Source organism: Tachysurus fulvidraco, chromosome 4, assembly GCF_022655615.1.
Source record: "Tachysurus fulvidraco isolate hzauxx_2018 chromosome 4, HZAU_PFXX_2.0, whole genome shotgun sequence".
NCBI classification, from domain to species: Eukaryota; Metazoa; Chordata; class Actinopteri; order Siluriformes; family Bagridae; genus Tachysurus; species Tachysurus fulvidraco.
Window position 1 is genome coordinate 14186470 of NC_062521.1, and position 15907 is coordinate 14202376.

The 15907-nt window shown below is 36.1% G+C and overlaps 1 protein-coding gene across 6 annotated transcripts; it reads left to right on the forward strand.

Moving 5' to 3' along the window:
• The first annotated feature begins 438 nt into the window (after nt 1-438).
• LOC113639764 (cGMP-dependent protein kinase 2) lies at nt 439-12265 on the forward strand. 6 transcript variants are annotated; one of them, XR_007140309.1, is made up of 20 exons: nt 439-568; nt 1427-2009; nt 2795-2961; nt 3065-3178; nt 4007-4112; nt 4358-4421; nt 4516-4593; nt 4750-4844; nt 5211-5279; nt 5374-5472; nt 6328-6478; nt 6638-6774; nt 7410-7499; nt 7673-7814; nt 8155-8318; nt 9310-9432; nt 9916-9978; nt 11135-11201; nt 11314-11489; nt 11587-12265. XR_007140309.1 is itself a non-coding variant. In XM_027141858.2 (19 exons), the coding sequence occupies exons 2-19, from the start codon at nt 1528-1530 to the stop codon at nt 11407-11409; spliced, it is 2307 nt and encodes a 768-aa protein (XP_026997659.1). In that variant the 5' UTR covers nt 439-568; nt 1427-1527; the 3' UTR covers nt 11410-12265. The 6 variants fall into 6 exon arrangements, 3 of the variants coding, with proteins under 3 accessions (XP_026997659.1, XP_026997660.2, XP_026997661.1); XR_007140310.1 differs by having other exon boundaries at nt 11314-11480; XR_003439896.2 differs by lacking the exon at nt 11587-12265 and adding an exon at nt 10272-10441 and having other exon boundaries at nt 11314-11367.
• Nucleotides 12266-15907: the final 3642 nt, after the last annotated feature.

Sequence of the window (15907 nt, forward strand, 5' to 3'; positions counted from 1 at the left end):
GCCCAGGTATTAAATAGAAGAAGAAGCAGAAATGCTTCCTACAAGGGTCTTTCTGCTATTTCTTTAATTTTTGAAAGTTTTGACCCCCCTATTAGCTCTATGTCTGTTTGTCTCTATCTCACTCACTCTGTTTCCCGTTAATTAAAACTTTCCTTAGAGTTACTACCTGTGTTTAATTAGTGTGTGTGGTGGTATTGATTGTGGACCTGCTCTTCATGTGATTTGTCGCATAATACTGCATTTGTACAGTGTTCAGTGGATCTGGACAGTGGATCTCACTTAAGAGAGTGGCTGTTACTCCACACTTCTTGTGACTCCTCGGGCCTCTTGTGGTTATAGTTGGAACAGCAGCGGCAGCCGCATAGGCAATAACAGCACTCATGGCGTCATCTGGCCGCTAGATGTCGCGCTGCAGCGCCGCTCTCTGTGACTGAGGAGCTTCCGTCAGGTTGCCAGGCGCTCAGAGAGAGAAGCGACAGCACAGTGCCGTTCATCTCCAGCTTCATGCCACAATGACACACATCCCGTGAATATTGCAGCAGAAAAGGAGTCAGTACAAGAGCACAAGGTGAGTCTATTGTCTTTCTGAAATACATCTCAAAAGTTTCTATTTCGCTTTTATTTCTTGTTTTGGAATATCTTTCATCCATTTAGATCGAACATCAAAATAAGCGATACTTTTTTACTACTCTTAAATTTTCCAAAACAAATTGTTTCATTTATAATACATTTGACGTAATATGTATTTCATGTCTAGATGTTTTGTGTGTTAAACTAAGTATTTTGTCCACTATAGTTTGTGTATATAACATATAACTGCTACACTGCATCCTGTACAGTATATCTCTACAGTCTCTTAACAGTTCTGTTTACAAACACACTGCACTGATTTGTAATATTTATGGAGATAAATAAATTCAGATAGCATTTCAGATTTGTATTTCATATTTGCATACACATTTGCACTTGGATACTCCATTCAGTAGGAAGAAGTCAAATACTGTGGGCTCTAGGATCTTTTCCTGGAACCAAAAGCCCATAATCAACACATACTTACATACTGTGTACAGTACTGTATATAGACCTACAGGATACATAATGTGGAAACACAATGACAGGCTGTGCAAGTTGAATTTGCAGGTGAACTACATAAAGGAACATATAATATGAAAGAAAATAGATGATATACATTTCAAGCATTTGGCTGACACCTTTATCCAGAGCAGCTGTTTTTTTTATACAACAACCGAGGGTTAAGGGCCTTCCTCAGGGGCCAAACAGTGGCAGCATGGTGGACCTGGGATCAAACTCACAACCTTTTCGAATAGTAGCCTTAATCACTAAGCTACCACAGGCCCTTATATTTTACATAACATCGAAAAAAGACAGTCCATTTACATGATGTATGTGCATTTTTTTAATTTAGGTCAATGTGAAATCTCTTCCTTTGAAAGACAATGTATCTATCAGGCTGGCAAGAGGTCTCCAGCCACATAGCAAGCTGCTCTGCTATTTGAAGCTCTCTCTATGGTGCGAAGTGCTTCAGTGGCCATGGGGAATGGTTCAATCAAAGCCCCTCGGCTGGAGGAGACATGCTTGGCCTCAGGTATTAAAGATTCACCGGTGTGGGAGTCATCAGAGCAGATGAGGCTGAGGATAGCCTGGCTTGAGGAGGAGCTTTCCCGCCGAGACCATGAGCTAAGAGCCCAAGAGCTTAAGCTGCAGGCTCTACAAAGGGAGCTTGAGGCCAAAGTGTCTCAGATTGACAAGCTTCAGGATGCCATCGGCTACAACAGCCTGGGCCGCTCTCCACCAGCAAGGCACAGTCATAGGCTGCTTAGTGTCATTAATCAGGGGTCAACACGCTTCCATAGGGTGGCTGTAGAGGTTCATCGCCGACTCAAAGCCAAGGAGGGGGTTTCTGCTGAGCCAACATCTGGAAAATTCTACAGTCGCCACAAGGTTCATCATGTGTCTACAGAAAGAACACGCATCCGTAAAGACTCAGGGTGAGTTCACACTTAAGCTTTGTGATAAGCAGTATTTCATCCTTTCTTATTCAAGTCACTATATAAGATGGTGACTTGCTTGAAGAGGGAAACAGGAGAAAGCTTTGTAGTGTCTTGCTCTCAGATTAATCACAAAAGCATGGATTACCATAAAACACTATAAGGGGGATGGAGAGACAGAAGAACACAATGGGCGGGCCATCTGTATGCAATGGGCAGGATCATTACTGTTTTCATTAATCAGGCCGTACAAATCTCGCTTCTAATTCATTCAGAAGTTCCATTTTAGGCTAATCGAGAGGCCTTGTTCTTTCAGATGTGGTAATGAGAGTAGCCCTGATAAGAAAAGAAAACAGTTCAGTGTAAACCTATAGAGCATCAGTGTATGATACAGTGAAGTTTATCTACATAGTGGATGCTTATTTGAAGCACACATTCTTGTTTGTTCAGACAGTACAGCTGAACCGACTCTACAGGATTTTGACTCAGCGATTGAGATTTTGCTCCTTTTTTTTCTTAGAAATGTATTTTGTTGTATTGTACATTCGGTTTGTTGTGTCTTTTATCTGACCACAATAATAAAACCTCAGTTAATCAAGCACTACTTATTACATAAAGTTTTACGAGTAGCCTAACTACCCAGCATTACACAACTGTCAGCATTTTATGGTGTATTGTTCATAGCAATTGTAAGAAAAAGTCTATGCCAGATTCACATTTTTAGCAAAAATGCTCATACAAAAAAGAGTACTCCAATATGTACTCCACTTTATATGTTTCTGCAGCACCAAGAGACTGATTAATGAAGCTATCATGAACAATGACTTTCTGAAGAAGTTGGAGCCTCAACACACACGAGAGATGGTGGACTGCATGAATGAGAAAATCTTTAAAGCCAATCAACTTGTGATCCAAGAAGGAGAGCCTGGGAACTACCTATATGTGCTTGCAGGTCAGCTTTGCCACCAAACAGCTGTTTTCTTTATTGGGAGTGATTTCAGAAACAGTTTGTAATATTCCTATTTTTTTCTCCATGGTGTTGGGTGGGTACACAGAGGGCTTTTTGGAGGTGATGCAAAATGGAAAGCTCCTGGGGCAGATGCGGCCTGGAACAGCTTTTGGAGAGTTGGCCATTCTCTACAACTGCAAAAGGACTGCCACTGTTAAAGGTAGATGTGTGGTTTAGGAATTAATGTCTGCTTATGATATGTACAGGATAGGGTGGAGATGAGAGCACTAAAAGGTAATAACTCTCCTTATCTTGAAATGCAACTATTAGGGTCAAGCAATGCATTATGCATCATGAGGTTTCATTGATAGCATTACAATGACCTGGTGCAAACTGTGATCCTTTCATCCAAAAACAAAACCCACACTAAATGTACGGCTCTAATGTCTCTCTTTTTGTGTAATTTGTATTTCATTGAACATTGTGTGTTTAGCCTGTCTACTTTCTTATATAAGGCATTTGGGGGAATAGGATGATAGATTAAATAATTGTTTACTTTCGTTACACCAGCAACTGTATTTCATATGCATTGCATCTCCGTCTCTGCTTATGATATGTTACAGATAGGTTAGTGTGGTGAGCTGAAAACTGTCCATCCAAATAAAGAGCAAATCTTTCACTGTTTATAATCACCTGACATGTCACCAACAGGTGACCCAGTTTTACCATGTCTGTATGTGAAATGTTTGATTAGGTTGTTGGTAACAAAGGATCATGACTAATTAATGAATTTATCTCTAGTAGCATGAACTAAGAGTGTTTATCATTTAGTATTATTTTTTTCCTTAAAAAAATCACAAAATTAAAAGTGACAACTAGTTACAGTATATGCCAAAGTTTCATTTAATGTTTAATATTCAGCATAATGTAGTGTATGTAAGTGTATATAAGGTAATAGCCACTGCACATGCTTGTCTGGTCTACATTGATCTGTGCAATTTTCCAAATGCAAATATTCGCTGTTTATTTTCTGGGTTTCTTTAATTAGCTGTTACACAGTCCCACATCTGGGCTCTGGACCGGCAGATGTTTCAGAGCATCATGATGAGATCCACTCAGGCCAGACACGCAGAGTACTTCAGCTTCCTGTGCAGGTGAAACTACATGGCACAAATACATATATGTACTCTCTCACTCACTTGTTGTCTCTCTCTTTTCTCTCTCCCTATATATACACACACACCCTATGGAAGTTGTCACTATTAGACAAAGACACCCTTAGATCTCTGTGTGTATGTAGTACTTACCTATACACACATGGTTAGAATGATTTACACTCATAAAAACAATGATGTTTACCACATTTTGTCAAGTATTAACAAATGATTTTTTTTTTCAGTGTGTCTTTACTGAAGGACTTGCCAGAGGAGAAACTTGCCAAAATCGTTGACTGTTTAGAAATTGTAGGTTTAAGACTCTTTTTAAATCTTTTTGTCTTTCACCATCTGGTTTAAATACTTAGATTGAGATGTTCAGATTGTTTTATCTTAATTTTAGGAGTATTTCAACAAAGGGGAGTACATTATTCGTGAGGGTGAGGAAGGAAACACTTTCTTCATTATAGCTAAAGGAGAGGTAAGATTCTGTATTGTACTGCACTTAAAAATGTATGTAACATATCTAAAAAAAAAAACATTCCTAGGATTTCCAACTGTAAAATGTGCATCTATCTAACTGCATGTATTATATGTATACAGTATGTAGTGGACATTTACATATTTTTTTGTCCAGGTTTCAGTAACCCAGAGCACAGAGGGCTTTCCTGAACCACAGGATATTAAGACCTTGGGAGTAGGCGATTACTTTGGAGAAAAAGCTCTCATAAGGTTTAGCTGTTTTTTTTTGTTCCATTATATTCTGCATTGTTTTGATTATAGATAAATAAAAAAAACATATTTGATTCACAATACAACCTCAACCTCTAAAAGTATGTTCATTTCGTTTGAATTGCTTGGGTTAGACTTTATTTTGTTTTTTGTTTTTGTTTTTTGTGAGGGTTTTATGCTTTTATGCTGAGATGCTGATCTATTAGATGTGGGAGGCAGAATTCTAGTTATCGGAGAAATAATTTTCTCATACTGTGCCATTGTCTAGAAGCAATGTCAAATTGCATCCTACAGCATCTCGGAGAAGTAAAAGGTTTCTCCAAAGTTGTCAAATGTGTTTTATACATTTCTGTTTTTATCATCAAGTGAGGATGTTCGTTCAGCTAACATCATCGCAAAGGAGAATGACACCCAGTGTTTGGTGGTGGACAGAGAGTAAGTGACTTTAACACACAGGCACACACTCCAGCATCTACATAAATATTTGATTTGACACAGTTTTATAATATTATCTAATGGATTTTTACAGTACCTTTAATCAGATGGTGGGCACTTATGAGGAGCTGCAGTCATATCTGCGGGAGTACGTGGAGCAGCTGTCTATAAGTGATGAGAAGAGAAATGCAATGTAAGCACCATATCTACATATGCTCGGATACACATTGGCTGTATGGAGAATGCAGATGTATGATAATAATAATAATAATAATAATAATAATAATAATAATGAATTGCATAGAATATTTGCTTTGAGACCCAGCATATATAATATATAATATTTATTCTAATGCTCTAATGAAAGTTAGTAATCAAAAGACCTAGAAATCTATGAGAATTGCTACAAATAAGGAAACAAAAATATATGTAACAAGATTAAAAAAATCCCAATCCTAATAGGCCAAATTAAACAAGAACTATTTAAATCTGGATTTGAAAACACCTATAGACCTTCCACATTTCTACTGTTTAACTGGACAGTTATTTAGATGTTTAGAGGCAAAGACAATCTTGCTACCAGCTGAGCTTTCAGCTACATTTGAGATAACTATAATAAATCTGCATAAGCTAGCTTACCGGCATAGCAACAAGCTAAGACAGAACAAGACCAATTTTACCCAGCACAGATAAACATTATACATAGAATTTATACTGGTCTAAGATGTCTGTCAACAGGGACATGACTGCAACGCAGGGCAACGAATCATATCTGTTAGCATATTCTGCAGCTGAACTGTTGCAAATGGGAAAAATAGTGCTAGCATGCCAGCACCTTTTTAATGGATTGACTAATATTTCAAAATTTTGGATGTCAGTAACACACATTTTGTTTGAAGACTTGACTATCAGGTATCAAATGGCCACTGCTGATCAGCTTTCTTTTTTTTTTTTTTTTGTCGCTCATGCATGAATATATACATATAATATATAATATATACTTGTGTGTGACTATTATAAGTTGTGTGTGTTTGTTGTAACATTACAGAACACAGTCTCCTCTGCGTGAGCGAGGCACAGAGGCAGCTGAACTGCGCAATATGCGGGAGAAAGCCGCACGACTGTCCAGTAGCTCTTTCTTACAAGATCTGCAGCTCGTGGCCACGCTAGGCATGGGAGGGTTCGGCAGAGTAGAGCTGGTGAGAGAATGGCTTCCACTTTACACAGAACAGGAAAAACACTCGAACTTGATTATGTCCCTAAAAAAACGCTGATTCACGAAGTCTTTAATACTTTAATACCATCCAATACTTTAATAACAAACCCTATTAAAGTTCAGATTGCACTGTGTTTTACAGGTGAAGCTCAAAGATGAAGATACAGCTTTTGCTTTGAAATGCATTAAGAAGAAGCACATTGTTGACACTAAGCAGCAGGACCATATCTACTCTGAGAAGAACATTTTGCAAATGACCAACTGCAACTTTATAGTCAGGTCAGTTGTATTAGACATAGAGGATTAGAAGAGGTTTGAGAAAGCTGATCAAATGTTTACATTTACATTTAGCCTTATAATCATTATTAGTAAAAATAAATTCATAAACAAATAAATAAACAAACAAATACATAAATAAAACATTCAGTTGTTTCTTAAATATCTGTAATAACAGACATTATTTTGTCTAGATCTTGAATAATTGTCAGATTCATTTAGTAAATAATAGTTGCATAAGAGAATAGGTATTTCGAATGTTGAACCCTCACAGTTAGACAATGAGCTTGATTTGCACATGGAACACCTCTAGAAGGTTAAAAAATATCACTGGACTCATACAACACATTAAGTATTGTTATCTCAGGATAAAGTGGCCCCAGTGTACTGTACATTCAACGGTGGCAAATATGGGTGACAGAGGCTTTGGGAAGTTACTAAGGAACAACTTGAAGAATGTCATTTACTCTTGTAAACGAGTGTGCTCTACTGTAGCTTGATATTTGCGACTATCTTTCTGACTTTTCTAGACAAAAGTGGTCAGTACAACATCAGAAGATACTAGGTGTTTATATCCTTTCTGCCCTTGAATGTGAAGAAACCAATATATATATGTCTGAACATGTTTGGTTTTTCAGATTGTTTCGGACTTTTCGAGATTATAAATATGTGTACATGCTGCTCGAGGTCTGTCTTGGTGGAGAGCTATGGAGCATTCTAAGGGACATGTGAGTGTAGGTTATTTTTACACTCCACTAAACTGATTATGGCTAATATTCTTTATCAGGAATATAATAATTTGATTACTGACAGTAATGATGCATATAAACATTACTTTGCTACAACAGTAATGAAATTTAGCCTCATTAATTAGGATTTTTCCATCTTTAATGTGATTTAGGGGTTTCTTTGAGGAGGCCACTGCACGATTCTGTATTGGTTGTGTACTGGAGGCTTTTGATTACTTACATGGAATGGGTGTTGTGTACCGAGACCTGAAGCCAGAGAATCTACTTCTGGATTCAGAGGGATATATCAAAATGGTCATTTTACCATCCATTTTTACTTCTTTCCATAATATTCAGAATGCAAAAATATTACATCTTAAAAAGTTCAAATATAGTAAAATATGCCTAGAAATAGCCTGAAGAACCATACAGTTGGTTATTTTAATCTAATTATAAAAGTGGACAACTTTGACTAGATTCTGATATTGATACTGATATTGATATTGATATTATCAATGCAAATATGTAATTTTTGCAATGCATTGTGTTCATATTTATTGCCTTAATGTGCAAACTTGCAATTGGCCATAACTCATAAAGGATATAGTCATATATCATGTTCATTGTTTTTCTTTGCCTGCCTGAATGTTTCCAGACTGATTTTGGCTTTGCTAAAAGAATTGGATTGGGAAAGAAAACCTGGACATTCTGTGGAACCCCAGAGTACGTGGCCCCTGAGGTCATCATGAATAAAGGTCATGACTTTGGAGCCGACTGCTGGTCCTTAGGGATCCTCATTTTTGAACTCCTTACTGGCAGGTCAGCATCACATGGCAAAATGATGCCATTCTTACTCATTCTCATTCTCACATTCAATAATATAGATTTCTAGTTCTGTATTGCAGCTTCATACTGTATGGTTTCTGCCTCTGGGTTGTAATTAATAAGAGATTAAAGCTTTATGGTCATTCAGAACATACTTCACAACCATGATGCCTGAAAAAGATCTACTAATTACTCAGGCTAATAGGGCTGTTTAACTGGAGTAACTGTAACATTGTAGTTCATCAACAAAGCTTCAGGTGACAATGTTTGTATCCGCATATAAGTGAACACTGTAATAAGAAGGTGGAATTCAGCAATACTTCATAACACGTATTTATTTTTGCAGGTTGTATATGTATAAAAATGTGTCATGTGGTGAAGTACACATATTAATAGGCTGTTATCTTTTGTTTCTTCATTGTAAAGAATAAACCTACTTTATTTACATTATGGTAGCTAAGAAGACAAAGAGTTAATAATGCAAGGACACTGACAAGTGTATAGGCAGAATGACAGAATAAGCTTTAGTAAAGTGGACCATAATTATCCTTCTGGCTAACATAACGTATCACAAATGCACTTTTTGGCATTTTCATGTATGATTCTGTTAAATAATAATAATGTTCATGAAACTTTCTGATTCACATTTTGTACCAGTGAAAAATAATTGTCAGTAGTATTTTTAGAAGACATAAACAATCTGTGTTGAAATTTGCACCTTTTACCAATTTAAAATTGCATTTTTGATTCATAATTCATAATTCATGATTGCGATGCAAAATTTTAGTCCATGATCAGTCTAAACAATGAGGTGAGGTGATTCGAATGTCACACTACATGTGTTTATAAGCACGAATGTTGAAACTGCATAAAGTAAATTCTTACACCTAACCCAATCAGCATATCAGCAAATTGTGCTTAAGCCTGCAGGAGACTTGTTTACACATGCCTTAAAGAGGTGTGACTTCTCCACCTGTCCCTCCAGCCCTCCGTTCGTAGGATCCGATCCTATTAAGATCTACACAATGGTGCTGCATGGCATAGAGAAGGTGGACTTTCCCAAGAGGATCAGCAAACGCCCAGAGGATTTGATCAGGAGGCTCTGCCGGTGAATCTTTATACTGTATATCTGCCTGTCATATGTTATTAGTGCTAGCAGATATGTTAGAATCACAATTCAAACAATTAAAGCAGAAGGGATGAGATGTTATCTATGCTGAGCTTCAGTTTCTCATCTGCTGAGTGATATAGCGAGATTATAGACTATGAGCTGAAATCCAATGGCCAGGCTTTCAAGAGAGAATAATTGGCTGTACACTAAATGTGCCATTTCCTCTGCTGATTAGTGCATCACTAGTCAATCAGGGCAGATAGTGAGAGTACAATTCTAATGAGTAATCACCATAGCTCATAATCATATATATATATTGGTTAGTTTGAAATCATCAAACTCAACCTGATAGTACAAACTCTACCCAGATTTGTAGTGAAACACCATCTGACAGAATCTCTTCAGTGTCACAGTATGTAAGGTATTGATGCTTTATTCTCTGAACCACTGCAGTTTTCTTTCTGTCTCTGTTATGTTTAGGCTCAATCCTGCAGAACGACTTGGCAATAAGAAAAATGGCATCATTGACATCAAGAAACACAAGTAGGGTAGATTTTATTTTAAAAATTTCTGCTTCTCACTGAATTGAGATTAGAGCAAAGGTTATCAGTCTTGTGATATATTCCACCCTCTGCCACAAAATCTTACAGCATTTATTCCACTGTTTATTCATGTTCACAATTAATATGGCCAACATATTATATAACATTCTAAGCTTTCTTAGTTCCTAGGACTCTTTATCAATATAAGTTAAAATGGCTTCAGGTCTGATTCACTTGTCCTAGCACAACAGATAGCAGATGGAACCCTTCTCCAAATTAGTCTCCCTCTGGCAGAATTGTCAAAAGCAGACCAAGAGCACATTCACAGAGGGAACAATTAGAGGCCAGGATGAGACACACAGCTGTTGCCATCTTCAGCAGAATGGTGGAGCTACAGAGAGAGGGGTGATGCTGACGTACTTGGCTGATGCGTTAGCAACCATCCTAGTGTTAATGCTTGAAATGTAGGTGCTCTGCTTAAGCAGACATGATTTAGTGTATGCAGGCAGAGGCAACTGGTTCTTTACATTTCTTGTGATTTAGATGATCTTGAAAATAAGATTATTAAGGCTAGTTCTAGATTATATTTCTATATTTTTCTATATTTTTTTATTGGCAGATAACTGATTCTTTCTAGAAATTAGCTAAATAATGAGCAAAATTATTTGCCAACAAGCTTAATATGTCTAGAAATAGGCTTCATTTTTAAACTTTTCTGTTATTGTAACTTTATAATAAACAATAGCAGCTATATTATCTCTATATTCAAGATATTTTAACTTGCTAAGATGTTGTTTTTTACAGAGTATAATAATTCTTTTTTATTTTATTTTATTAATTTGTTCATTTATACATTCTTTAGAAATGGTCTATGATCCATGCATGCCCAGCAGGGTATATAGACTTGCTAATATATGTACAGTACATGATGTTAGTTGTATGCCCTGTATATAGCAGTTATCATTGTATACTTATACAATGTAATCTCATAGTAATCTCATGTATTCCCATGGGCTTGGAACTGTCATGCCTCTCTTGTTCCTTAATTTAGTAATCTCTCTGACACTCATGCTTTTATTAAAAATCACAAATTAACTGTGTGCTGTGTTCACTGCAATAGAGAGGATTTGTGCATTTAATGCCTTCTTGTTTCCCAGGTGGTTTCAGGGCTTCAACTGGGAGGGACTGAGACGACGAAAGCTGACATCTCCGTTGAAGAGAGAGGTGAAGCATACTTTTCTTTAATACTTTAATATTTTTGTTTGAAATTACATTTTGTCATAAATGTCTGTGTTTATTCGTATTTGTGATAAGTCTGCTGTTGTATTGACCGCAGTTAAAGGGACCTCTGGATCATAGTCACTTTGACATGTTTCCCCCTGAGCTGGAGGAACCACCTGATGAGCTTTCTGGGTGGGATAAGGACTTCTGAGAGTCTACTGTTTGATTTTAACATGACTACGCCTGCCAATAATGAAACCACACAAGAGGAGCTATACTGAAGTGCTGAAAGTATATTCTGTGTGAATTCATCAAAATTACAAAATGAAAAAATGTGTTTAGTTCACATTTTAACTACAACTGAACTGTTCATTTTGTCCCTGTATAGACTTTACAAAACAAACCGATAAATACTATGACAGATGAGCAGGAGCTGCTCCTGCTGTGGAAACAACCATGCAACAATTCCAGACAGTATATCAGCAACAAGTTCAAGAACAGGCTCACAAATGATGCAACCAAACCTCTGCTTTTTTTGTCTTTAATGACAAAAAAAGAGAGAAAGTTTTGTGATCTAAGTACTTTAATCACTAATAAAAATTAGTGCCAAGTGTAACTTTACTAAACTGTAAAAAAAAATAAAGAAACATCTGTTTCATAATATTTAAAACACTAAATGAAGCAGATGTTTCTTTATTTTTTTTCCATATAGTGTTTTAGTAATGACTTTTTTTTTTTTACTTGGAAACCAGATCTTCCTGAGAGGTGCTTCTTATCAATGAGAGGCACTCATAGAGCTCTACTCATAAGTAGTGCTCTTCTTATAACTGTATTATCTGCCATTCAGTAATCCTCAGATCAGTGTCTTGTTAGTCTTGGGCTTATAGTATTATATCTGTTTTAAAATCAGCTTTGTTTAAATTCTTTAATGGAATTGAATGTATAATGTGTGCTGTACTGGAAACATGTATATTTATAAATTTTGCTCTTCACAAGTCTAAAGAAAAAGAACAAACATTTTGTATGGACAATATAATGTCCAGGAGAAAATAAAATAAAAAAATTATGATGACTATAATATTATTCTTTGCAAATCTTTTTTGCCTTAAGTAGAAATGCACAATAACTTACTATATATATATATATATATATATATATATATATATATATATATATATATATATATATATATATATATATATATATATATATATACACACAATTCCAGAGACATAATTCTTGTATTTTTTTAGGCCTAGTTCTGTTTTTGTGAAGCGTAATTAAGTAAAAAAGTATTCATAAAATCTGAGTAATGCACAATGATGCCCTCTGTTGATGAAATAACAGAACCTGAATCCAAGAGACAGGACTTTAGTAAGTTTGAAATATTGCTTGGAGAAATTGTGTGTGGGGGTAAAAATACAATTTTGTGACTGATTATAAAATTGATGACTGCAGGAGTTGGTAGGCTTTTGTAGGATTTTAAAAAAGCAATTTGTTAAAACTCTTTGCTAGAAATCTACCTTGCAGTGAATTGTGTAAAGGTCCACTGATGCAAGAATGTTGTTCAGACATCAGACATGAGAACAGACCTTTGTATCGTGCACGATAGTGGAAAAAATTTCCTCGGGTTTCAGACAGTAGACGCTAAATTAAAGACATAGCCAATGGATGGAGACATAGAACAATGAGTTAGTTTATTTTTTTATTTGTTTGTTTGTTTGTTTGCTTTGTTTATAACCTTGCTCCTTTTTCAAGTTCTTATCTTCAGCAATTTGCCAGTATTTATTTATTTTGTTTCTTTGAATATGCAACTTTCTGCTGAAATTTGAAAGTTGAAAGTGTCTACATTTCTAAACCAAAGTTTGCTAAACTAGTTGAAAAAGTTGACCCTGGTTTTGTTTGAGTATAGCCCACACTCTTTAATTAGGCACTTTCAAAAGCTTATTTTAACTGATTGCCATTATCTGTTGCAGTATGTGTGTTTGGGGCACTATATTAGGAACCTTGACACTTTTTCTAACTAAGGTAAAGGAAATTTATTGTAAAAGTGATCAGTGTTGTACCTTTTTCTCAGGCCATGCCTCTCTAAGAATGAAATAATGAGCTTATCAGCATCACACTCAATGCTGTGTGTCAATATCAGACTTAGTTATCAAATCAACTTATTATTCCATAGTACATATTTTTTGTGATATATCAAACTCAAACACTATGTGAATGCTCTTCATACCCTGCATATCATTATTGGAGATCCAGAGTTCAGACAGTTGCTGAAGTAAACTGGGTTCTCTCTATTTTCTCTGCTGAGTTTAGCCAAGGTGATAACTGCGAATTACCTCATTATGCAACACCCATACTGTAGTTATCAAGGGGAATTATTCACATTCCTGGGGTTTGTTTTGGACATGAGTACCATTCATTATCCTGAGTCTTCAGTAAACAAAATGAAAGTGGCATTTGAAAGGTTTTGCTCATGGTTAGCTATCAGTCAGCAGGCATAGTTTTTCTCTGAATTCTTGTGGAGGAGGAGAGAAGGCCTTGTGTTCTCCCTCTTTGAAATACCAAAGCAGTCTGTAACTGGACCTCAGCCAGGGTCTGCATTTGTGCGTGTATGTATCTGTGTGTCTCTTTTAGGAAAGTGTGGGCTTTGGTCTGATGTGGGAGCAGCTTTTTTTTTTTTTTTTTTTTTTTTGACATTTCTGTAAAACCCTTCCAACTGGCCAGCAATCTCTGAAGTGTGCCAAGAAGGCACACATTCATTTGGTTACCTTCCCACAGCTATGCCTATTATTAAAGTATTAATCAAAGCATGATCTATTTCTCTTTAATGGAAGTGTGAAATTGTATGTAAAGTCGTATCCTGTTTTACGCACACACATTTTATTTATGGCTTAGAGACTATGTACTGACATCATTCAAAAGTGTATTGTGTATGATCTATGTGAAAAAGAGCCTGAGGAAAAAAGATATGCTTATATTTTCCTAAAGCATAAATAGCCCTTGGCGTAAATCATCAATCTGTAGAACATTCCACTGAGCTTTTTCTTCTGTTCATGTGGTATCTCTAGATACAGAAGCCATGATTTTATGACATATTTTATGAGTCCATTGTGTTGAAGCTGGTGGAATGTGGAAAGCAGCTCCAACCAACCTGAACCCAACTCTGGGCACTCCATGTGTTTCATTGCCTTAAAAAGAGTTTGATTATTCATTCATGGTCAGTAAATTTTTTTATTGACTATATACCTTGGTACCTAGGTTACAGATTACAAGACTATGCTAGTTATTGATTATTCTCTTAAAAACAATGAGAAAATTTGGATTGTGATATTATTATATGAGACATTAAATCCTCAGACACTAAATTTACATTTCCCTTTACAGCAATATTGGCCTATGCTTAGTTACAAATGCAGATAAAAAAAAAGGAAATAAATAACATGTAAAATAGTAAGTAATTTGTGTATATTTACTATATGATTGTAAGGAATGAAACTATTCTACCAAGTGTTACATAGCACAAACATTACAGCCCCTTGCCAGGTGATGGCAGTAATCTCAAGCGTTGTCTTTAGTATGAAAGCAACAGCAGCAAAGGCACAGAATTTTAGAATGATCTCATCTGAAAGATATCTGTTCCAGGTTTAAAACTCTTACTCTCAGTCAACTTTTTGAATTAGCTAGGGTGTTTATCCATTTATTGAAACTGTTGCAGCACAGAAATAAGTTTACAATATTCTATTCTGACTAAAATGCTTTTGGGCTGTAACAACATCTAATGAGGTGTTTGGTTATGTAAATCCTTGGATTACATGAGCTGTCTTTGGACTTCTTACTTCTTATTCCTTACTTCATGCCTGCTGTATGTAATCATACCTTTTGCTGAACATTAGAGATCTCATGTCATTTACTTTCGTGTATACCAGCCCATCTTGTAATTTACATGAAGTGTTGTATAAAAGCAATATAACACAATCAGGCTGTTCAGAATTTTTGGTATATCTATGATTGTCTGTGACTGAATCACAGACATGTTGGTATTACCTACAACATCGCTCTGGCTCATGTAACATTGCTTAATCTTATTTAACCAGTTGTATGTATGCCTGTATTTGCTATAGAGGTGTGTTGAAGATTTTCCCAATCAGACCAGGCCTTGGACAGACTTACCTAGATATCACACACACACATTTCTAGTTTGACGTAACTGTCATCACTAATGCAACAATATTATTAAAGGTGGATGTTGGCTAAACCTCATATTGTTTCTCTCCTAATGCAGACCGATTTTTTGCTTCTCAAATTTGTGCAGATCCACAACCATTTCCTCTCTTTGTTTCCCACATGATATCCATCACTTTGGCATGCATAATAGCCTATTTTCACATAGAGGATGCTGTAAGCCTTTGCTTTTAAAGACTTAGCTGCATACAGTAGGTCATTTCCATAATTCAGAATATATTAAATGCGTGACATATTGAGCATAAATAATTCCCATTAATTCCAGCCAAATAATATAATATTATTTCCAATTAAGAAACTTGCTAGAGAATACAACACCGTGACCGTGAGATGATTCTGCTGCTAAACTCCAGAGTGGCTTAGACTAGCATAGCAGTTACAATAAAGAATCTAATATTGGTACAAACCACATTGTTTCTCAGGCTGTGTACATGTGTAGGCACTCAAAAGGTCTGTCCATTGGA